Source organism: Anguilla rostrata, chromosome 10 (genome assembly GCF_018555375.3).
Source record: "Anguilla rostrata isolate EN2019 chromosome 10, ASM1855537v3, whole genome shotgun sequence".
Classification (NCBI taxonomy): Eukaryota; Metazoa; Chordata; class Actinopteri; order Anguilliformes; family Anguillidae; genus Anguilla; species Anguilla rostrata.
Window position 1 is genome coordinate 31,488,025 of NC_057942.1, and position 25,092 is coordinate 31,513,116.

At 47.1% G+C, this 25,092-nt stretch overlaps 1 protein-coding gene across 2 annotated transcripts in view; it reads left to right on the top strand.

Annotated features, from left to right (window-relative positions):
* The window catches only part of LOC135233206 (probable E3 ubiquitin-protein ligase HERC4), a 367,748-nt gene that overhangs the window by 61,297 nt on the left and 281,359 nt on the right, over positions 1 to 25,092 (top strand). For both annotated transcript variants that reach the window (XM_064296521.1, XM_064296519.1), the window contains exons 3-4: positions 1,588 to 1,630; positions 3,861 to 4,086. In XM_064296521.1, coding sequence (XP_064152591.1) covers positions 3,883 to 4,086 — 204 coding nt within the window. In that variant the 5' untranslated portion in view covers positions 1,588 to 1,630; positions 3,861 to 3,882. The remainder of the gene's footprint in view (positions 1 to 1,587; positions 1,631 to 3,860; positions 4,087 to 25,092) is intronic.

Below are 25,092 nucleotides of genomic sequence, written 5' to 3' on the forward strand. Positions count from 1 at the left end.
ACTTTTCTGCTAACGCCATAAACCACAGTTTTATTAAATGAATCGCCTCTGCTAGTTAACTTCATAAACATTCACCTATCAATCCATCCATTGTCTAAGCTGCTTATTCCTGGTCAGGGTCACGGGTAGCTGGAGCCTATCCCAGCATGCTTTGGGCTGGAATACACCCCGTATAGGTCGCCAATCCATTGCAGGGTAATGTTCATCCCATGCCCTTAATTTAAGACTACAGCGCTGATTATATTGTATCACCTGTCTGCAGCGGTGGAAAACGCTATGCATTGTATAGCGTATGTTACATTATACGGAACAGGATGGGAACAGGATTCCTATGGAAATCTGTGATCCATGATCCTGGCATGCAGTCTGCACCAAGGGGTCATCTGCACATTTTTTTTTTTCGTTGGCATTTTGGCCGGATCCTCGCGCACCTGGCCCGGGAAGGGGGGGGGGGTTTGGGGGGGACCGCTGGTCCGAAACGGCCTCCACCTCGGCCCTTCCGCCTCCCGTCGGGCCGGAGGGGAAGATGCATGGCTCCATTACCGCCCCTGTTACGTTCGACTCCCGTGGTTTAATGTGCCCGCGCCCTGCGTTTTTCTCCCCTCCTTTTTTTGTCTAATGATGTTTGGAGCACGGACACCTACCCTCTGTAATTGGATGAGAGCCCCGAGCAGATCCCCCCTCTCTCGTCTGAGGCGATTTCTTTCTCTTGCTCGTCTGGCCGTAAGGGCCAAAGCAACGCGATTCTTTCACGTTGTCCAGTGGCACGGACGCCAATACCGCTTTGGTACAATATTTCAGTAGCGCTCTCAATGAGGCGTCATGGAGAATGGTTACACGAAACCTTCATAAGCACGCCATAACGTTCTATAGTCATTTCTGACAGGTGGCCCAGAAGGTCACCATTCCAGTGAAGTCAACATGACGTTGGCACATCGTGCTAACGCCGCGGAGCTCGACGCCGTCTCGCGCTCGGCGAGGCCTCGGGGGTTCGCGGCCCTTCCCGTCGCGGCCTGTTTTGGCGGTAATGCTTTCGCGCAGGTTACAAATCGGCGGCCGTGAACGCCCCAGGCGGTCAGTGACGGTGCGCATAGTTAGGCCAACGGACCAGCGACATGCCTTGTTCTTTTTAAAAAGGGGGGCATGATGCTTTCTTTCTGTCTGTCCTTCCTTGTTTTTACCACGGTCGCGACATTCAACAGGTCTGATATTTTCATCACCTGGACCAAACCACTTCTCTTTCTAATGAAGTGATATAGTGCTTATGTACTGTAGTTCTCAAAGTCACTTGAGGGCTTCATGGCTGGCCATGAATGGTCAATTAATCAAGTTTGGTTCAAAACCATTTTTCCCCAGTCATTACAATTCACTTGTCTTAAAAATATCTTAAAATCACAAGAAATAGATTATTTTTATACTGATTATTCTTTAAATAGGAATGGAATCGTGAGGGCTATTAAGGTGTGTGCTTATCAACTGCTCGAATAGGGTGCAACAATTTAAAATGGCGGACACTTGGTAAATAAGTATTGTACACTGTAAATATTGTAATTCACATGTATTTTACTGTGCATTTCTCTCCCACAGTTGACAACAGGATCTTCACCTGGGGAAACGGAAGCAGTGGACAGTAAGTTTAAAAACAGTTTTGTTTTATTAGGGGGGTTTCGTTACGTTCATTCATTCGTGTGAAATAATTTAAGTGCAAAGTTAGCATTATGATAATCAGCAAGTGTGCAGGTGGTGGCAGTGTGGTATAACTGTTAGAGGCTGTAACCCAAAAGGGTGACAGTGTGTATAACTGTTGTATATCTGATTCCCAGGCAAGGCTTTGCTGTTATCTTATTTAGCAAGACATTTAACCTGCTTATTACTGCGCTTAATAAATCACTGGATGAATACATAATTTATAAATTATACCATTGTCAGGGCTAATTGCATGCTTATGCCGCACGTAATAGAACAAAAAAAAGCTATGAACATATGACAAAAAATGATTATACCGTGCTTTGCGGTCTGAGTGTAACTGGATTTGCATATATGAGCAAAACAAAAAAACATTTTACCAAATGAGAGACAGCGTTCGCATTCACTGGCAAATTTTCAACTCCTCCCCCCCGATGTGCATGCCTCACAAAAAACCTGAATAATATGGCGGCAGTGTAGTATAATGGGTAAGGAGTTGGTCTTGTAACCTGAAGGTCGCAGGTTCGATTCCCTGCTAGGACACTGTCGTTGTACCCTTGAGCAAGGTACTTAACCTGCATTGCTCCAGTATATATCCAGCTGTATAAATGGATACAATGTAAGTCGCTCTGGATAAGAGCGTCTGCTAAATGCCTGTAATGTAATGTAATATAGCTGTGCTGATTCAGATGTCATCAAATCAGTTTTTTTTTTTCAGTCCTCCGAATTCACCTGCCTTTTCTGCAAGCTGGAAAAAAAATGTTGTGTTTGAGTGTAAGATGGACCACAGCTCTCGGGGTAAACGTTTCACCGCCAGCGCCGTCTGCTGATTTTGTGTGCAGGGGGCGTGTTGAGAGACGAAGCTCTGTGCAGGATCGGGGTATAATGACATGCTAGGGGGCGGTTAACGGCCGGGGGGAGAGGGATTCGCGGGTCCTCAGCTACCTGGGGCGAGAGCAGCGCCGCTCCCTGAAAGCCATCCTTTCTTGTCTTGGCGCTTTGACCCTTCTAAGCGGATTAAAGCGCTCCGGAGGGTTAGCGCCAGCGCTAGTCAGGGGTCGCTCGGTTCCAGACACCCACTTGGAGAGCAAGGGTTGCGCGCACGGTTACACAACTTTCTCTCAGATGGGAAATGCGCTCTCTGTTTACAACGACCGGGGGAGAAGGAAAAAGAAAAAGGAAAAAAAAAAGAAAAAGAAACAAGAAGTCCAATGTGTGAATTTTTTAAAGCTGGCAAACTCTCTCTGCTGAGAATGATGCTGACCCCTCTGTGGTCTTGTCTGTGCTAAAGTATCGCTGTAATCAATATGTGCTCTCGAGAGCAGCCAAGCAGGGACCTTTTGTTCCCGCTCGCTGGAAATAATGGAAAATTGTTGGTTAGGTTCTTGCTTGAGTGCAAAACAAGCAGACAGCTCTGTGTTATTGGGAGTTGTATTTTGAGTTTAACGTGCTGGTCAGGAGCTGTGTTTTTTTTTTTTTTTTTCTCAAGCAGTAGATGACATCGTGGGGGATAGGTAGACAGAGACTGACAACTGAATTTAGATACTGCTTGAGGCCCAATTTCGATTAAATCTAGAACACTTCTGATCACATTATAATTCCCATAACTGGTTTTGAAGGTTGGTACCCCCTAGCCAGAAATCACACCCTATAATAGGTCAAAAGACACTGTCAGTTAGGTATGAAAAAGGTAGAATTGTCGACTGTTTTGATGCCTCTATATTTTGTTATATGTGACCGTCTGTATTTTTATAATTATATGTTGAGATTATTTGCAAAACAATATATAAAATCACTTACTGTTGGAGTCATTTTTATAGTCAATACTCATCAAGTGTATTATACCACTTTTTCAGATTCAGATAGCTATCTTGTTCTTAATTTACAGAAGCAATAATAATAATTTTGTGAATGTGCAGTTTAAATCAACACACTTATAGTGTAAATTTTACTGTAATTGACAAGTGCAGTACAGTTGATCCTATATAATATTACATACATACAGTTTTTCTTATTGACACTGATTCTTTATTTAAGGAAACTGCACTTATAATGTTCTTTATTCCCCAAATGAAGCTGTAGGGACATTTGTAATGAGTGTGATGCGTTGTAGTGTGTAATTCTTGAGCTGACACAGTATTGTACTGTATTTTCATGGCATTTGACCGTTGCAGGCTGGGAAACGGAGAGAGAAACATGAGGGACCGTCCGTCGGAGGTGTTCCTGCCCCCTGGGGGGTCCGGTGCCGACGGGGGGCGGGCCGCGGAGGTCGCCGGCGTGGCCTGCGGCAGCCGACACACTTTCATCTGGACCCCCTCCGGAGAGGCCTTCAGCTTCGGCAACAACTTCTACGCTCAGCTGGGCCACGACTTCAGGAAAATGGACTTCAAGGAGAATCAGGTACCTGTGGAATACGCCTAAAATGCGCAGAATATAAATGCACGCTCACCAACACAAATAAAATTTAAGATGTTTATGGAGTTCTATATATACAAATTACTGCATGGTTTTGTGTATGCATAATGTGTATATATAACATTACATTTAGCCAAATGTATCCAAAGCGACGTACAAAAGTGCATATCATGGTCATTGGACAACTACAAAACACAGGTTCAATAAGGTACAAACACTCACACAAGTGCACACACACACACACAGTCACATTTCATGTTCCAAAAGAACAGTTTTTATAAAAGATGTGCCTTCCGGTTTGCTCGTCGAAAGATGATTTCTTGCAAAATCATAACCTTTCATGCGAACGGGAGAGAGAAGGCGAACTCGCGTCTCACGTCTAGTTAAACAAAGCTGGTAATTAACGGATACGGGGAGCCCACCCGGGAAAAGATGAAACGTTTCATCCAATCAACCTGGCTTTATTTAAGAAATCCCTGAATTTGTCCTTTAAAACCGACTCTGGCGACGGGGGTTATTAAAGTTCGAGCTATCATTAATTTTTCATTTATCAGCGTAATAAATATGGAATACAATTAGCAAGACTAGCTAATCGCGGCAGTGAGCCCGGTATCTCCGGGGGGCAAAAAAAAAAAAAGGAGCTTTCATGCACTCTGTCTCCTTAAACATCCTGACTACTGTATTCAACTGAGTGGGACAGCTCCAGAATTAAATGTTATGGAAATGAAATCCCCTCCAATTTAGGGTGTGAGTTCACTCGCTAGTTCACGGGCTCAAATTTGCACACTCATTTAATTTCACTCTTTCCTCATACACTGCAGTACCCCAACTCTGTGGGTTATGCCACTGTAACCCCTCAGGGCTGGAATGGGACTTCCATGGGTGCCATCCCAGATGACACAAAATGTTCTCGCAATGTTACTGGAAAGTTTTGTCAGTGTTATAACATTGCCAATACATGGCAGCCACATTGTGAGAACGTTTCATGTTAGCTGAGATGCAATGTGGTAAATGTGGTTACTGTGTCTTCCTGTCCATCAACCAGCCATTTTGTTTCATTGAAACACATGGAAACCAGTTTCCTGTCATTGTGTTCTGAGTTGGTAGTCATTAGTGTGTCCACGATGCGTTTATCATTAATTCCCTGGAAACTGACAGCAGTGGCTCCTTTTCCTCCTAGTAATGTGGCAGGAACGCGCACATTGGAGGACGAACCTTATTTCTTTTTTGATAAAGATGTTTGTCTGCACCCCGCATCAGTGAAGAGTGAAAATAACCGTTGGGCCAGCCCTCGGTGTTAGGTATGCACGTGATGCGTCATGTCTGCGACAGCTGCAGTGCAGCCGCGTTCGAATACCTGCTCCCCCCCTTCAGCGTTTCTGGTGTAGCGCAGCCTAACCACGGGCCTCCACAGGCCTGAAGCCCAAGGCGGAACCGAAAGAACGCGGCTCTTCGGCGCTCTTTGTTCCAGGGGTCCTGCCCGGCCTGCCGGCGGGCTTCCACGGGCTCAGCGTGCGATATCGTACGCCGACGTGAGGACCTGCGTGTGAGGTGCCCCTCGGCCCTAAGGTCCTAGGAGCATCACACAGAGAAAGGGTGGGGGGTGGGGCGGGGTTCGGTGTGTGTTTTTCCCGGCCAATGAGAATTCAGAAACGCGATCTCCTTTATCTCCGAGCTGATAAGGTGAGCTGGCGGTTCCGCTCGCACCTGCGAGCCCTTTGTCCTTGGCCGCTCTGGCATTTCACCTGCAACAGAAGCCCATTATACGCCGTCCCTATTAAACAGTTTGATCGACGTTGTTTCAGCGCCGCGCTGTGGGGAAACGCAATGAAAGACAATCTCCTGGTGGACAATGGCTTTGGAAAATCAGAATGTGAGATTGCACGGAGAGAGGGACACCCACACTGGTTCTCGATTTTGGCCTCTTAAATGCACGTCATTCCATTTAATGATATTGTTATTCCAGAAATACGAGCTCAGGGCATCGGTGTGTGTGTAGGGGTGTATGGGTGGGTGTGTGTGTGTGTGTGTGGGGGGGTGTGTGTGCGCACCTATGTGTGTGTGTGTGTGTCTGTGTGTGTATGTATGTGAATGTGTGTGTGTGTCCGTGTGTCTCTGCGTGTACGGCATTTTTGCATATGTATTTAGGTGTATGATATTTTTGTATTTAGTTTTTTTTTCATATTCGAGCGTGGATATGTACAGTATATTTGCACGCGTGTTTGTACTGTGTACACTGTGTGTGCGGTCGTACGCCGCCGACAGACTCGCGTGTTTTTCCCAGGTTTTTTTTTTTTAAAACGACGCATAAACGTGACACGCGCGGTAAAAAAGAAAAAAAAACCCGCCCGCGAACGCCTGTTCAACCTGAGCGAGCACACTTGTTTGAATGTCATATTTATCCCGGCGTTTTGTCAGAAAATTAACTTCTCTGGAGTTTGCGGGCGGAGCAGAGCATATGGCCGGGGCTCTCCGGAGATGACAGCCTATCGGAGCGAGCGCGCGCTCCGCGGCTCCTGCCCCTCCGCTGGCAGATGCTCTGGGCTTTTCCGCGATTAAGTGGAGATCATCGCTGTTTTCTTTGAGCACCGCTGTGCCTTGTACTCCGAAGTGTTTTGTTAATCAGTGTCTGCCTTTTTCGACGGAAGCTGCCAAAAAAAAAAAGCTCTCTCGTTAGGTTCGAAAATTCCGAGACGTCACGCTCGGATGACGGAGTTTCGTCCCGTTCCTGGCTGAGTGGGGGGGGGTTTTTTATTTTTTTTGCTTGTGTGTGTGTGTGTTTGTGTGGGGCCGGTGTGTGAGAGAGAGAGAGAGACAGAGAATATGTGTGTGTGTGTGTGTGCGCGCGCGCGTGTGTGTGTGTGTGAGAGGGAGGCAGTGTCTGTGTGTTTGCCAAGATATTTGCAGTAAGGAATAAACAAACAAAAAGCCTCATTCTGAAGTGCATCTTCCCCTGCAACTCCCTTTCACTTTTTCGACTGAAACGAAACGCGCGCCGACGCAGCGCTGCGGATTGTCCTGGAGCGCTCGCGCGGCGTTCGCGGAATCCTCAGAGCGCGCCGTCGCGCCGAGGCCCGTCTTCCCTCCTCCGAACGGCCTCCTCGCCCGTCTCTTCCGGGCGTTATTAGCGAGCGCCGCCAGCCGCAGTCGGCGATCCTCAAACATTATTCTTCCCCTACGCGCGCGCGCACGGAGGAGGAAGGGAAACGGAGCTCCGATTTTGCGCCAGCCGACGCCCTTCTAGAAGCTTCCGCGGGTCACTTGAACAAATGGTAATCATTGCGTACTTCCCCTCGTTCATATCTGGCCTCTCTCCACGTTATTAATAATAACAATAAGAAGAAAGGATCGTGTTTTTGTTTGGTCGGGGATTTTTCAGTCGGCCAATCAAGCAAACAAATGTTTTCGAAAGCGCGAACCGGCTTCTCGACGGCCGCGTCCGCGATTGATCTGGATAGCGACACAAACGATAATGCGATTACGGGCGCCCCTCTTTACCGCGCCGAAAATAAGGGATAAATATTTTCTTTGACGATAATCGTCTTGTAGGGTGGGGGGTGGGGGGGGGGGGGGAGAATAACAGCACGACTTTACAGGCGTCTTAATGCCTCCATTCTTCCGGTGCAAGGGGGAGTGAAAATAAAATAGCCTATTTACAGCGACGCCCACGCGCGCACGTTGTTTAGTGCTTCAGCGCTACAGCTCCGGTCTTCGCCTGTTTTCTCTCTTAAAGCGGCTCGCTTGTCCTAGCGCGGCGATCATGCCGACACAATAGCGGGATGGCATTAGGGAGACTCTGAGCGCATTTGCATGTCAAAGCGATCGCTCGCACCTCGTAAATAAAAAAAACGCGATCCGGTTTTCGTAGCCGAGCGAGTTTCCTCCGGATGCCGAATCCGTTTCCCCTGCCTGTTCGCGGCATTGGCTAACTGGATGGTTGGTGGCAGCAGTTAGTCCCTCTGTAACAAAAACAAAAAACAAAAAAACAGAAACACTTTATATTTGTGTAAAACGCAGGGCTTGTTTCGCAGGTTAGGCCATTGTCAAAATGGCCTAACGTGCGATTTCTGCGTTGAAATGCCCGCCCTTCTGAATGAGTCTTAATGAAATTAGTGCACACACTGAAAAGTGCTTTAAGAGCATTTTAGCTGGGTTCTTTATACTGGGGATTAGCTCAGAGGAGAATATGTGAGGACATTAAGAGCAGGAATTATTTAAAATGACACGGTCAGTCTTACATGTGCGGTATGTTGGGACACTGCTGTGCGAAATTGTTTTGAATTCCATGTTTTTGTTCATCATCTTTGTCATTTATGAATCAGTTTTAAAAACCAATTTTGAGTGATGAATATAAAACACAATGACAGATTTTACGCGCGCGTGAGCGTGTGTCCAAACGACTATCGCCAGTTACCGAGTTCTTGAGAAACCGAAACGCTAAGCGCGGTGGGCTAACACGGTATGATAGCAGCCTGCTCGGGCACCTGTGTGCTTGACGGGGACACTGACACATTGTCCTGGGGGTTCGCATTTGACTCGCCATGTGAGACCCGAGCGCCGTATCTCCTCAATCAGAGAGGCGTGCTCTATTACCAGGGCGACACAGGAGCCGAGCACGGGCCGGTGGCGGGGTCTGCGGCGGGAGGGGTGTAGCTGAGAGGAGAGGAGAGGGGTGGGGTCTGCGGGGAGGGGTGTACTGAGAGGAGAGGGGGCGGGGTCTGCTGGGGAGGGTGTTACTGAGAGGAGAGGCGAGGGGGCGGGGTCTGCGGGGGAGCGAGTTGTGCGAAGAGTAGAGGTGAGGGGGTGGGGTCTGCTGTGGGAGGGGTGTAACGAAAGGAGGGGGCGGGTCTGCTGGGAGGGGGTAACTGAGAGAAGGGAGGGGGGGGTCTGCGTGGGAGGGGGTAACTGAGAGGAGAGGGGCGGGTCTGCTGGGAGGAGTGTACTGAGAGGGGGGGGTGTCGCTGGAGGAGTACGAGAGGAGAGGGGTGGGGTCTGCTGCGGGAGGGGTGTAACTGAGAGGAGGGGAGGGGGTGGGGTCTGCTGCTGGGGGGGTGTACCTGAGAGGAGAGGAGGGGGGGGGTCTGCTGTGGGAGGGGTGTAACTGAGGAGAGGAGAGGGGGTGGGGTCTGCTGTGGGAGGGGGTAACTGAGAGGAGAGGGGTGGGTCGCTGTGGGGGGTTGTGCTGAGGGAGGGGGGGTCTGCTGGAGGATGTACTGAGAGGAGAGGGAGGGGGGGTCTGCTGTGGGAGGGGTGTAACTGAGAGGAGAGGGGGGGGTCTGCTGCTGAGGAGGGTGTAACTGAGAGAAGAGGGGTGGGGTCTGCGCGGGAGGGGTGTAACTGAGAGGAGAGGGGGTGGGGTCTGCTGTGGGGGGTGTAACTGAGAGAAGGGGGTCTCGAGGGGGTCTGAGGGGGGTGGTCTGCTGCGGGAGGGGTGTACTGAGAGGCGAGGCGGGCGGGGTCTGCTGTGGGAGGGGAGGGAGGGGGGGGTGGTGCTCTTGGGGGGCTACAAGACGGGGGGGTCCCGGTGAACGAAACCGCGGCTCTAACCCCGACCCCCTTTTCTCTTCTTTTTTCTTCTCCTCTCTTACATCCTCCTCTTCTCCCCACATTCCGTGTCCTCGGTTCCCCCTGAAAGGCAAGGCGTGAGAAAGTGAGCTGGGGTGGGGGTGGGTGGCGGCGAGCGTTATTGGGAAGGGGGGGGGGGGGTGACTTGTTTTGCTCCTCATGGTAAAAAAAGGGGTAGTTTGGGCGAGGGGTGGAACAGAGCCAGCAGTCTCTGAAAGGGGCCGGGGGGGGAAAGGTGACTGGGACGGATCGAGTGTAGCAGGGACGCAAACCGGCGGATATGGGGTGGGGGGGGAAGGCCTTCTCTGACTGTAGATAAGCGGTGGACGGCCCCCCCGCCGTGCAGACCCGTGACATGAACCCGGCGCTGGCGGCTTCCTGACTGCGGTAGGTTCAGTATTCACCGGAGGCCGAGCCGCCTTCATCCGTGACCTTTGACCCCTCGCACCCCAAGTACCGGCCCTTCCACCTCCGTCCACCAATCAGATAAAATATTTCCGGCCTGTTGACTTAACGTGATACATCTGGAGAAAAAGAACGAGACTCAGATATGATGAGGGGGTGAGGGGGTGAGGGGGACAGAGAGGCGAAAACAGAGCTCACTCACAGTCTTGCTTGACGAGCAGTTTCACAACATCTGCATGTTTAAATTTGATGGCCGCTTGGCTTATGAGCGGTACGTTTTACGAGACAAAATTCAATCAGATCGTTTTATCGAAAAATGAAAAAAACACAATGTCCCAACCCTATTTGAGTAAGTTATTATTTCTGGCATTTTTTTCTGATTTATCTCATTAATATTCATATATTAATTTATTGATTTGATTATCATTTCCCCATTAATCTGAAAATAGATTTTTTTTCTTTTGCTGTAAGTGACTGTTGGACATGTCTGCATTGTGCTGAACACAATGAGAAGGTAATACTTTTCCAAGGTTAGCTAGCATTGTGCTCTTGGTTGGCATGACACCACCAGTTTATATAACCCAGGTTTTATGCTGGAGTGGGGAGCAATTGCAAACTGCAACAGAAGTCTGACGTGGTGCATTGTGGGAATATTGAGGGAGAATAATAATTGGCTTAGAGGAATTGTATCAGTGTGATTTGAATAATGATGTCAAAATGTATCCCATTTCTGTCCATTTACCCAGATGGGTTATTGCTGATTGCAACACTTATCTAATGGGTGGATTTTAAAAATTATTATTCTTTCATTTCACCAACTGCCAATTTCCTCTCAATTAAAGCATGACATTAATGTGCATCAGGACAGCCACGGAAAGACAGTACCCTACTGTGTGTGTGTGTGTGTGTGTGTGTGTGTGTGTGTGGGAGGTGTGTGTGTGTGAGTGTTGGTTTTATGTCTGAGTATGTCTGAATGAGTGTATCTGCATTAATGCTATTGTGAACGTGTGTTTATGTTTATGTGTGTGCATCTGTTTGACTCTTGAACGTGCGTACGTCTGTTGGGACATGTCTGTGTGTGCGTGTGCGGCGCGTGCGTGAGGCTGAATGTTAATTTATGTGTACGTGGTTAATGTATTTATGTTTGCGTGGATATGGTTGGATGTGTGTGTGTGTGTGTTGAGAGAGAAAGAGAGAGACAGTGAGCGAGAGACTGTGGATCTTCCTGGAAGACAGGCTTGAAAAAGCAAACGTTTTTAAGGGGGGGGGTGGGGGGTGGGGTGGTGGGTTTGGGGTTTTGGGGGGGGGGGGGGGCAGGCTAAGAGTCTCAGGTACAAAGAGTCAGCCGGTGCCAGTTGGCGAAAGTTAGCGGGGGGCTGTCGCCGTAAATGGCAGCAGCTGCTCCGAGTTCTAAAGAGCAGGTCCCAGGCAGAGGAGGAAGCTGATGGCGTGTACATTAATACTACCTTAATGGCCCATCTGCTGCTCCGCAGGGTCCCTCGCTGCTCCGCGGAGTCGCGGGCGTCTGACAGGCGGTCTCCGCGCGCCAGACGCGCGCCGCGTGCCAACGAGCGGGAGGGCGGCGTCGCCGTCGTTCTGATCTGTCAAACTTTCCCAGCCGCCCGTCAGCCCGGGGAAGTTGGGAAGTTTTTTTTTTTTTTTTCACACGCGACTGGATTCTGACACCGGGGAGACCACTGCCGACATTCTCGCTGCTTCGCTCGCTCCTCTTCTCTCGCTCGCTCTCCGTCTCATGCTCTCTCTCTCTTTCTGTCTCTCTCTCTCCCCCCTCTCTCTATCTCTCCCTTTCTCTCCCTCACTCTCTCCTTTTCTTTCTCTCTCTCTGTCATGCTCTCTTTTTCTTGGTGTCTCAGTTGCTCTCTCCCTCTCTCTCTCTCTCTCTCTCTCTCTGTCATGCCTGCCTGGTACCTCTGTTGCTCTCGTTCCTGCTCTCTCCCTCACTCCTTCCCTTTTTCTCTCTCCCTCTCTTCTTCCCTTTCTCTCTCTCTTTTTCTTGGTGCCTCGGTTGCTCTCTCTCCTGCTCCCTCCCTCTCTCCTTCCCTTTCTTCCTCTCTCTCTCCCCCCCTCTCTTTCCTCTCCCTTTCCCTCTCCCCCCTCTTCTTTTTGCAGGGCAGCTGTGTACCGGGACAGTGCAGACGAGTGCAGTGCGGTTTTGGTTTTGACACTGGCTGCTAAGCTGCTGTGATTAAAGTGGAAAAATACAAAGCGCCGATAAATTCCAAACACAGATATCAGCCCGGAATCTTATTTTCCTCGGGACATTGCTACAGTTCAGAGGAGTGCCCGGGAGCCTCGCGTCTGTTCAAATAAATAGAGGTGTTGAAAATGCAATTTGATTTTGAGCTTATCTGCTTGTTTTTTGGGGTGAAGGAAACAAAGTCAGTCTTCAAGTTTAATGCGGAGAATTTCCAATGAGTTTGATTGTAAGGTGTTAATTGGTTCAGCCAATAGAAAGCAATTGAAAACACAGCACACACACACACACACACATAAATATATTGTTTCTTTTTATAAGCCATAATTTGTATTAGAGCCATAACCTATTCATAGGTGCAATTAAGGTAATAGTCCTCCAAATGACAATGACTTTACTGCTCACATTTTGGCCTGCCGCACACGTGTAGCATAACGCGATGTTAGTCATCCTCACGTACGAGTCCAAGCCCCCGTTCCTGTTCTCCATCTGTCACCCTCGATAGGGACGGAGTAGCGGTGTGTATCGGAATTTGAAGGTGCGGATGACGCGCCCGTTTGACGGGACGCGTTTAAGCCCTTTTCCGGAAGCTTCGCCCGTCTCATTACACCGCGGAATTCTGGGTCTTCGGCATCAGGCACCCCCCCCCCCTCCCCCAACCCCCCGATCCCACCCCCCACCACTGTGCCGACTCTCTCCTGTTGGGCCTCTGGGGAGTTTGTGTTTGAAAGGGGTGGTTGTAGGGTGTAGGGGCGGTGGTGGTGGTGGGGGTGGGGGGCTGGTTGGTGTTTCGTACCCACACCTGAGGTACCGAGGGCGCCTAATGAGCGCGCTCCGGCGCGTCGGGCGCTTAGCAAACCGGGGCCCCGGCAGGCCCGACGCCTCCTCGGCTCGACACCGTGCCCCGCGCGCGGAGAGAGGGCGACCGTACGGTACAGCGCGCGCGGCTAGCCCGGGCTGCCGCTAACTACACACACTGGAAGACGAGGGGGCTCCGCACTTACCCTCCGATCTGGGCTTTTATTAAGTGTAGCGCTTTAGCACGAAAGCGGTGCAAAGGGATATAATCACGGAGAGGTGGGCTCATCATGCCTTCAGATCGCTTCGGTATTCTTTCCTTCGATTGATCGCACGACGTGCGCCAGCGTCCTCCTGTTAATACAGCCAAGATATGTGGCACGTCTGAGAATTACTGTATCTCCACAATATCAATGAAGCGATCGTTATTTTGTTTGTTTCATTATTAAACGGGGTGTTTTGTTTTGCTCTTATTTTTCTTAGCTTTATAGTGGAACGTAGCGTACAGTAGCCTTGTTGTATGGGGCCCGGAGAGGAGAGCGCTCACCTCTCTGGAGGGATTCCTTCCTTCCTTCGCTCGGTCTCCACAGCGCGAGGGCCCCCGAGGCGAGGGGTTGCAGTTGACGCCCGAGACAGCGAATGAGCTCTGCGTTACCTTTGACCTTTTGCTGCCGTACATCTAAAAACGATTTTTTTCTTTTAGCTTTCCTGGTAGCGTGAGGGTTCACTCGCCTACCCCGACGCTAACCGCAGCCTGGCAGCGCCCGTGGTGCCTCCAGAAACGCAACCGGGATTTTTGTTCAAACGGCGGAAACTTCCAGCTTTCCTTGCGGATAATTTGAGACTTTAACAGCGGTTCAAAAAAAAAAGACGCCGCGAAAAGAAATTTCACATTTCAAATGGCTTACCCTGTAGCCTCAGAGGACACCTCGGGGATAATAGATGCAGAAATGAATTATAAAAAAAAAAGCCTTAACTAAGATATTTGAAAGAAAAAGACATCCTTTTAACCTTTTTCTTTCTTTTTTTTCCGCTCACGTCGCATCTTTAATATTCTTTTTTTTGCACGCTCTCTTTTTATTAGAACGCGTACTTTGCTGATACGTGCATTCCAGTGTTTTCTGAGCTAGCCGCATAGCATGAGCATCACGTGGGCGTAGGCGAACCGCATGGCTATGCACATATCTGTCTCAGGCAGCTCTCTCTCTCTCTCTCTCTCTCTCTCAGAGATAATGGAATATAGCCTGATAGCGATGGGGTACGATTTATTATTTAAAACTATATTATTTTAAAAACGATTGGAAAGTTTCAGGGAAAGGTCAGATCCGACACAGGTTTCGCTCAAGGAAGTGCGTGTCGTGTGTGTGTGTATGGGCATATGTGTGCATATGTACGTGTGTGTGTGTATGCGTGTGTTTGCCTGGAGCACAGCTGGGGAAGACAATGATTGTTGAGGGGTTCACCCCCCCCCCCCCCTTCCCACCGCTTCATACAGCTGTTTACTTATTTATTTCCCTGAGTGTGTCTCCTGATCGCCCCCTCACTTTACCCGCTCCACAACCGTCCCAGCCGGGGATCGCTCTCCGTGATACTGCTGGTGAACCCCCCTGCTCCCCCCCCCCCCCCCCCCCCAGCTTCTTCCCTCTTAGGGCATTCAGTAGCTTCTCAGTGGCCATGCACCCCCCCCCTTCTGAAACTTAATTCCGCTTTACACCGTTTCCCGTCAGAATGTCGCCTAGCCAAGAATTGAGTCCCATCCCTATGATTAGGCCTGTTCCTGCTACAAACAATAACATAATTAGACCATGAGGATCTGTAATTTCAGTGACAACTCTGCAAGCAAGACTGCAGAATGAGAATAAGTGTGATGATAAAAAAATGATATTCTTTTCCATGTGCAGAATGTAATTGTTAACTCTGAGCATTTATTACACTGTTTTACACTTCTGTGTTATGCTTTTATTATAATTGATGAAAAAGAAGGATGCATTGTGAAAAGCTGGTATAAACACACAAATGTGTTTATTGTTGTTACGGTCACTGTTTATGGCAAATATAGACATGCACATGTACATGCCTTTTGGGCTGCAGACTGTTAAAGAGCAGTCATGATGATATGCAACAAAAAAGAGTGACTGTTATTTATTCTAAACATGCGGGCGGCGCATTAGGAATCATGCAAGAACCTGTTGTCTAATACCTAATATGCGGTGTCAGAAGGCAAAAATGTGTTATTGTGAGGAAATTATGTTGAGATACAGCAGATGGGGATATGACAGCATAGATCATGCTTTCGAATATGTATCAGTTGATTTGGTTTGAAACGGGAAGGAGCCTCAAGTAATTAACCTCGGGGTTGAGAATCCCCCTGTTTTAATTTAAATGCGCTTTGTGTGCAATTCCTCCAGACATTCTCCGGGTCACATGTATTATGGTGCCTGGTTAAGGATTTTCGCGCGATGAATTTCAGATTTTTTATTATTATTTTCCTCGGGGCCCCCGCGCGTCTCTGCAAAATAAGCTATTTATCGCGGAGAGCCGGGCGCAACACCTGCAATTCGTTATCAAATGTCAAGCTTGGCGTGCGCACGTCACTCCGTAATCAAAAAGTGGAGAAAAAGGAGAGGCGTGACCCCCGTGACCTTTCTCAGTGGGCGTTTGCGGTGACAGGGTACATGAATAAAAAAACGGAAATATGAATCACAATCATGCTAAAGTCTGCGCTGCTCTTATTTGTTTATTTGATTTTTTTTTTGGTGCAGAAATCGTTTTTTTTCTTCCGTCCTTTTTAGCCACTAGAGGGAGCCTGCCTGTCATATACAGGACGATGTGAAAACAAAAAACAAAACTGTAAGAACGTGTTCTTATTGCTACTGTATATACAGTAACGTTCTATATTATGTGCATTATTTTCTAAGTACTAGTTGTATATTTCCTATTCTTGTATTTGCGTTAAATAAAACCGCAGCGGCAAACACAAAATGGGCACAGCAGTAAATTAAACTTTTAATCAATATGAGTTATCCAGTGCTGATGAGCAAGTCTTTTTTTTTTTTTTTTACCAGGCTCATTCTGTGGGCATCTGTGATGTTACATATTTTGCGAGGATGTGCCTAACCATTCAGTGGTCTAAGTGACTAGAACAGAAAAATGGCTTTTCATAATGAGGAAACTGATGTTTGGAGTCTGATATTCCTACTTGTTAAGGTGCACAGTGTTTTGTTTCAAGTGCAGCCAATTAAAAAGAAAAATGCATTTACTTGCTTGAAAATAGCCATGCCCCAACAATTCCAAACTACGGGAAGCTGATGAGTGTGTGATAGACGTAGGAAGGTGATAATTTTGCAGCACGAGACATTAGCAGCTCTGGAATAAAAGTACAGAGAGCAAGCTCAGACTCGCCTTCAATCAAATTGTGATTATGGCAACTGAAGCCCTGTAAAACAAGACTCTCTTTTCCCCCCACGTATGAGAAAATCTTATTTTTACTTTTATTTTATGTCAGTTTAATCTTGAGTTTCTTCAACCGCAAAGCTGAAACAAACGGAACGAATAAAAAACATTGTGATACAGCTTGCTCTCTCAGATTCTCCTCATCCTGTTATTTTCATGATGCAGTTATGCTGATATTAATATAATATTTGCTCTCGATTCATTAAGTCTCCTTTTTAAAGCTTTCCCAAACCTTCTATGTTCGTATTCTCTGTGTGTTCATATTCAGTGTGATTCTGTCATAATTTTAATTATTTCAATATTTAAATAAATATCTTAAAAATCTTCTGTTTTTTTCTGTCTTATTTAGATGAAGTGGTTGCCATTGCATAAACAAATCAAATCAAAAACCATGTTTATACATGTTTTAATATCCATGTTAACTATCAAACTAATATAAGTAGCAAATAGCATAGCATTTGTTATAGAGTTTTAGAATGTGGTTATTTGGCTCTTAAATGTAAAGAGGCCAGCATTCCATTTGATGAGTTAGTCAGTAGTTATTACCATGGTAATATGATTACCAAACACAGTGGGTCAGTAAAACATAATGGTAATGAATAATAATAGTAAACTGGGCAATATAGGACTATCAATATAATGTAGCATATTTCATAAATTCAGTAATTTCAATTCATGGCTTTCACAAAATGCTAATTGTTATATTTAAATGATAATAACAACAACAAAACTATAATAATAATAATAATAATGATAATAATAATAACAACAACAGTGATAACAATGATAATAATAACAATTATTTTTTATACTATTAATATCATGTGTAAAGCCTGTCTTTAATTATTTTATGGTTTGTTGTTGTTATCATTAATCCCGTTGGTGCGTGAGGATTGAGAGTTCAGGGTTCAGGTCTCTGATGTATTTCTCTCATAACGCGAGCACAGTAATGCTCGTCTCTGGGAGACTGCCCTGCCGGGGCCCTTCCGCACGGATCACATCACCGTCCCCCCTTCCTAAATCGATCAGCTGACTCTGCCCGCACGTTAACAACTTCCTCTTTTTAAACCCCTCTCATCACAGAATTGCATATGATGGTGATTTGCAGTGACATTTTACTCTGTGCTATTAATTACTGCATACTGCAGTGGAATTGCCCAGGAAATAAGTTACATATTTCAACTTTGTGCTGACATTGTATAAATGCGTGCATATACGTATATCCATGCCCACACACACACACACACACACATACACACAAATGTGTGTGTGTATTTGTATATGAATACAGTTACGCTATTGCTTTATTTCCATGTATAATATAGTCTCTGATTATAAAGTATAATTTCTGTAAGGTTTTGTAAATTATGTAAATAAATCACGTTGTTACCCATGTCAGCCCTTTTCAGATATGATTGCCACTCAATTTCTCTGCGAAATAAATATGCGCAATAATCTTGATGATGACAGCAATGATTATCTGCCATTAGCAGCATTAAACACGCTAGCGATATTAGCCGCGTTTTCCCATAATAGCCACAGTCAGTGGGCTGTCAGTGAGCATAGAGGCATCGCTTGCGGCACTTTAAATCGGGTTTCACCGTCCGCACCGCGTCGTCTGCGCGTTTCAGAGATGATTGCGGTCACAGACCGTGCCGGTTGTTCCTGGTTCGAGCCCCCTGACCAGAGTGGGACCAGGAATGGGTCACACCAGGCGCGGGGCGGACTGAGGCGCTGACCGCAGTCTGAACATCCCCTCCCGTACCGATAGCCCCATTGTGCCTGTCTCAGTCCCCCTAAGTCCTGCGATCGGAACTGGAGCAGCATGACAAATGCAGGTCCAATTATCCTGCTGTCAGTTGTTCTAAGGCTTTTAAGTTGCAACGATAAAGAAACGTCGCAACGTGTGTGTGCGCGCATGTACATGCACGTGGGTGTGTGTGTGCATGTGCATGTGTGTGTGTGTTTGTGTGTGAGTGTGTTTGTGTGTGTATGTGAATGTGTGTGTATAGGTGTGTGTGTGTGTTTGTGTGTGTATGTGAATGTGTAGTTGGTGTGTGTTTGTGCTGTATGTGAATGTGTGTGTAAGGTGTGGTGTGTATGTGTGTGATGGAATGAGTGTCAAGGTTGACCTGTGTGTCGTTTTGGTTCTAATGTGTGTATATGTGTGAAGTGTGTTACGTATGTATTAATGTGTTTTTGTCGTTTCAAGTGTGTTTGTGGCATGTAAATGTGTATAGGTGTGTGTGTGTGTTTGTGTGTGTATGTGAATGTGTGTGTATAGGTGTGTGAGTGTGTTTGTGTGTGTATGTGAATGTGTGTGTATAGGTGTGTGAGTGTGTGTGTGTGTGTGTGTGTGTTTGTGTGTGTATGTGAATGGGTGTAGGGTGTGTGAGTGGTTTGTGTGTGAGTGAATGGGGATGGGTGTGGTGTGTTTGTGTGTATGTGAATGTGTGTGTATAGGTGTGTGAGTGTGTATGTGTCTGTGAGATGGACAGAGCCTTCTACCCCAGCACGCTATGAGCCTGTGTTGCCATACTGGCTCCCCTTTGCCAGCTCCCTGGCTAAATAAATATTGCTACAATCCATCTTGTAACGGCAAGTGTAAATGACTTTAACACATCGATAACTGGTTTACAATGATGTTTTTTCTCCCCCGCCGTTTCAAACCGTATATCGATTTTACATTTCTGTTAAATGGCACAGGACTGTTCCTCCTGCTCTGTTTCTGAGCTGTACTCCAGCGAGACACAGACTGGGACCTCCAACATGAGAGAGAGAGGGGAGGGAGGGAGGGAGGGAGAGAGAGAGAATGAAATGGAGAGAGGCAGGGAGAGAGAAAGAGAGAGAGAGGGAGGGAGAGAGAATGAGATGGAGAGAGGGACACGGAGAGAATTAGACGGAGAGAGAGCATGAGAGGGAGATAGTGTGACACAGTGCATAACAGAGGGAAAAGGGACGAGGGACACAGACAGACGGCGTGAGCGAGAGAGTGAAAAAGAGAAGGAGGGAACGTGAGAGAAAGGGAGACTGAGAGAGAGAGGGTTATTGAGTTCATCTCCATGTGTTGGGCAAGCTGTTCTCCTCTAAGCTCCTTGAGTACTTCAGAACTCACTGCTTCAAAGGAGCTCAGGAGAGCTTTGTACGTTTCACAATAGTCACCGATCCCATAGCACCCAGCATGCTTACGTAGAGTACACAAAAAAAAAAACAAAATAAAAAACAAAACAAGAAATTGTGCACGACAACAAAAAGGACAAATGATCTTTAAGCATCCTGTCATGTGCTGATTCTACGCTGTCGTGCCCTGCGCTGATAGAAGGTCAGGCTGCAGCTGGGCGGAGCCTGATTCCAACATTGATTGCATCATTTGGCAATGACCATTATTCTGATACGCATTCCACAACGCTCATATTACACGTCAAATGACCTCCATTCACAGAATCTCCGATAGTCTTAGGGAATAGCACCTGTATCTAAATAATATGCAGATATGCATGGGGAATTTCATGGTTCTGGTCGGTAATGAGATTTAAAGCACAAAGAGAACCCTCCGGTCATGTGATATGAATCAAGTGGGCCGGAGTGGTTTGTGATTTAAGACCTGATGGTTTGTTCATTTTTATTCCTGAGATTCACAACAACTACAAAAAAGCATCACTGTTTTGACAAAGTAAAAAAAGTGTAGTTTTGACAAAAGGCATGTAGAGTAGAATTTATTGTATATTAATGTAGTTATTGTTTACAATATTTTTTTAATTTTTGTCAATGTTAGTCATTCATGAGCTTGATTCAGTGCCAGTGTCACCTGTCACAGTTTGTGGTTTGTGCTTTAGATCAGCGTGTACTGATAATGCACCTATTTTCATCATCTTTCTGGTCACTGTCCAAAATGGCATTATTATTATTATTATTATTACTCTTTTTCATCATTTAATTTTTCTGTTGGGACATGCCTTGGTGGGAGAGGACCCCCTCTTCCCCCCACCCCAGAGAGGGCCCAAAATAACAAGCCTGGACTAGACCTGCAGTACAAATGAACACCCCCCCTCCCCAGCCCAATCCAGGCATCCACCCATCTCAATTAAAATTCACAGGAGGGATGGCGTTGTTGTGGGGAGGCTGCAGAACAGCGTTTGTTCGCTCTTAGCAGTAGAGCGGAATCCTGCCCTTCCACACGTTTTCCACCAGCCTTACACACGCCCGCTCATTGGCCATCAACACCATTAGATTGGCTCGTGGTAGACACGGATTATTAACTAATTTTCAAATATCGTGGGTGGTGGGGTGTGTGTGTTCGCGTGTGTGTGCGTGCATGTGTGTGTGCGCGTGTTTGCGTGTGTGTGTGTGTGTGTGTGTGATGTGTGTGTGTGTGTGTGTGTGTGTGTGTGTGTGTGTGTGTTTGTGTGTGTGTGCGTGCGTGTGTATGTGCCTGCGTGTGTGTATGCACGTGTTTGTGTGTGTGTGTGAATGTGCATGTGTTTGCGTGTGTGTGTGTGTGTACGTGCTTGGGAGTTTGGGGGTGCGCATCTCCGCGGTTCTTTTCCAGAGAGGCCGTCCCCGGCTCCATTGTTCTAGCGTGATATTAATGTGCTTTGCGGTGATCCGTTTCCCTGGCAGTAATGAAGCACGCTGAATGTAAATACTCACTGTTGCGGTGAAAGTAATTATCTGTAATTTTTACGAGAGCCTTTCTGCCTCATTTCACGTGAAGCCGGGTTCCTAGCGGTGAACCAGAAGGATTTTTGGGGAGGCGCGAGGCGGCGTAATAACGCGCGTTTAACAACGCTTAATTAGGCCGGGATGTTTTGTTTGCGAGTGGCGGATGAGATAAACAGGGCGCTATCCGATTAAGCGCTACGTATCGACCATTTGCAGCGGAACCGCGCGAGCGCTAATGCGCTATAATGACCAAAGGCTCGCGCGTTCCTTGTGTTTTTGTAAGAGCTTCTGGGAGATGACGTGTAGCGTGTTCTTCATACGGGATGCTGCGTGAAACCGTCTGAATTTGGTGCTCCTTCGGTTTCTGCTCGGCTGCCGAACGGACGGTCGGGGCAAGCGGTTTCAGGGGCCTTCTCCAGATGCGTCCCCCCGCTAAGATCTCGTAAGACGGAGCCGTCCCTTCTCCCCGCCGCCATTACGGCTCTCCTCGCTTTTTATCCCAGACCCCTCGGAGACCCCAAACTGCCAAATGAGGTGAATTATGGCCAGTTATATCGAGTGGACTCCGGGCCACGGGGGAGAGGGCCCGGAGTCAGTGGAACTAGGCTCACTTCTGACCATTAAAAGCCATCCCTGACACCAGCTCTTCATCTTGCCTCCCCCGAAAGGCCGCACTCAAAACCCTCCCCAACCTCCTAACCCCCCCAGTCCCTGGGGTAAAGCTGAGGGAGAGGCAGCCATCTCTACCCCCCCCCCCCCCCCCAATCATTAAATGTTAACTTCCTCGCTTCTTAAGCCGGGCACCCACCGCACGCGTCGCGTAAGCGTCGCGTAAGCAGCAGGGCGAAGCAGCACGGCGCGACGCGTAGGGTGTCTCCACTGGTTCCGTTTGTGTCGCGCAAAGGCTTGCTTAAAGCTCTATATTCCTAGTAGCTCTCGCAGTCTGCAGTGGGATTACATCGTGTATATCACGTTTGTTCACGACTGTTGATAATGGGTTAAGTGAATACTTTGGTGAGAGACCTTTTTCAGTTTGTTAATTTGGTAATATTTCGTTAACTCGTAAATAGCCCACGTGAGAAAGTAAACGCTTTCAAGAAGTACCATAAACTTAAATCGCAACGTAGCCTGCATAACAATCAATCTCAAACTGTATTAATTTATTTGCTTGGTTAACAAGCGTGCCAATTTCATGAAGAATATGTAATGATCATAATAATAATAAATAATCCGTAATCAACCATTGGGAATTCCCGTGTTGTCTTGCCATTCACGCCAAAACATTTATAGGATCAGATTTAGTAAAATCAGCTAATCATGAAAAAGTCAGTAACAGTTTTAATCTTGAAGGGATATGAACACCACAACGCCATGAACACCGGAAGCTTTGAAGTACAAGTGCAATAAAGGCTTGCTTACAACTTCATTTATAAAATAGGTGCATTTTCATCGGCAAGACCACTAAATAATCTGATTTTTTTAAAGCTCTGTGGATTATCTGATTTTTATTAACAAGCCCTTTTTGAAAGCACGGCGAACGAAGACATCGGAGAAGTCAAATAGGCTGAGCAATGGTTGGTTAAAAACTATCTTCCAATACTCGAGCTAACAAACCGCTGCTCGGTGCATTCCCTTCTACGTCACTCAATAGCCTACGTCTTTCTGTGGTGTATTTTCAAATTTACCCCACCCCCTCCGCAAAATAAGACAGCGAAACTAGTTTGCCTTTCCCCCAGGTTCCAGTTATTTATTTATTTTTACAAAACGAAAAGGCTTGTATTTTTTTTAGCTGCTTAAAAAATATCTGGGAGGTAACTAGGGACACACCCCCAGTAATATAAGAATGAAATATAAATCAGAGCATGTATACCTAGCATTTTAGAGCATATTTCTGTGTATAAACAGGCCAACGTGACGCGCGACAAGCCGAAAAAATAGAACAGAAGCGAAAAACTACGCTTCAGTTCGCTTGTGTCGCGCGAGCTTCGCAGCCGGTACGCGACGCGTTCGCATCTGGTGGAGACGACGTCGCCCGCTGCCGTTGTAATAACTTCAACTACGCTTCAGTTACGCGCGTAATACGCGCGTAGTGCGCTCGCGGCCGATACGCGTGCGGTGGGTGCCCGGCTTTAGCCTGGCTTGTCTGCTGCTACCTCCTCCTCCTCCCTGTCCTCTTGCTGGTGGGCTACAGTAGCCTCGAGTATTGCGGCTAATTGCATTAGCTAAAACAACCGCGCCGACCTCTGCTAAAGGAGAGTGTCCCAAACCCCAAACCTCTCAAATCTTACCCTCGCCACTCACCATGGGTGCCAGTCGCCAGAGGCGCTGCATTTCTGCCCGAATGCTTACTAGGCTTTGCCCAATCTGTGGCAATGTGAGCATGCATGATAGACACTGCATGCTGGGGCGCTTGATTGGGCCACGGCTTGAAATGGCCGCCAGAAAAGTCAACGCTCCGCCGTAATCTCTGTGTAAGATATGGGTGAAACTTGGCTGAAACTGAGGGGCGAATGGGCCAAGACCACAGCACTTGTAACAGGACTTAAGTGCAATGAGCAGGTTTGAATCCAAGGTGAGGTTATGGGAATATCTGCTACATAGTTGAGCCTATTTCACAGCCTGAATTGATTCGGTAATATCTAGCATTATGAATGGGTGAAATGAACTTGAACTGGAGGTGGCTTTGAATAAGGGCCTCTTTCATGTAAGTACATGAATAAAGATGGCCGCCACCTCGGCATTGCTGTGAATTGCGCTGTACTGTTGCTCCTTGTGCTCGTTCTGAGGCTCTGTTTTTGTGACCCTAACATTACAAACGAGATCCCCGGAAAAAGTAGGGGGGGGGATATTTTTCATTGCTTATTGCTCTGGGGCCTGGGGGGTGCACGCGGTACTGAAGGGGGCAGTGTTGGCTTCACCCCTGGAACAGTCCGGTTTGTCCTGGGGCTCTTTGGTGCCTTTGAGAGGGAGCGGGGCGTGATAATGATGCCGGTGGTGGATGCTGTGTTCAGGGGACCTCTGGATAAAGAAGACAGTGCCCAGCCTTAGGGGAACATCAACACTATGTTGTCAGGACCAGCAGCCTCTAGTTGCCAGGTCATCCCTGGGCCCAGAGGATTAAATTTGTCTCCTTTCTCCAGTCAGGGGCATGTTAAAGTGTTGTTGCTTCGTGCGGGGGACTGGGAGGGGTTAGGGTTAGGGTTAGGACCAAGCACCTGGCTAGGTTGTTAGAGAGGTCATCAGCATTTTCCACCAATCTTCCATCTCAAATTTCATTTTGGTATTCTATGTACAACATAATATATGTTGAGTTTCCCAACTGGTGTGCCATCAAGTAAGGTCAGGTGTGGCGTGTGAAAAATCCTTTAAAAACAATGTTGAAGTTGAAATAAATTTAAAAAACTTAAATGACCAAATCACATTCACAAAAGCCAGAATAAATGTCATTAAAGTGCATATCGCTTCAGGAAAGCCCTGACGGAACATTTAAGCCAGCTGTCGGAGCATCACATCAACATCAGTACGTCATTTGCTTTTGAGAGTGGTGTGCCAGGAGGTTCTGTAAATTTGTAAAGTGTGCCACAGAAGGAAAAAGGTTGGGAAACGCTGATTTCTAATGTGAACTATACACCTGTGCCACGCTTTAAATGCAATTCTGTAAAGGGCTTTGTCGAACACTAAGAGCAATGCAAGATTAATTCTGGCAAATTATGCCAGGTAATTGGATTCTGAAAAATAGACATTCTTGAAGGACTGTGTAATATCAGTACCTTTGCTACGGGAAAGCATCCATCTGTCTTTCCTCCTTTTCTCTCAGTAGCCGCGAATGGGTGCAATTCTTTTTCTTTTTTTGCGTAATTATGTTTTTCTTTTTTTTGTGCGCGGAAGGAAAA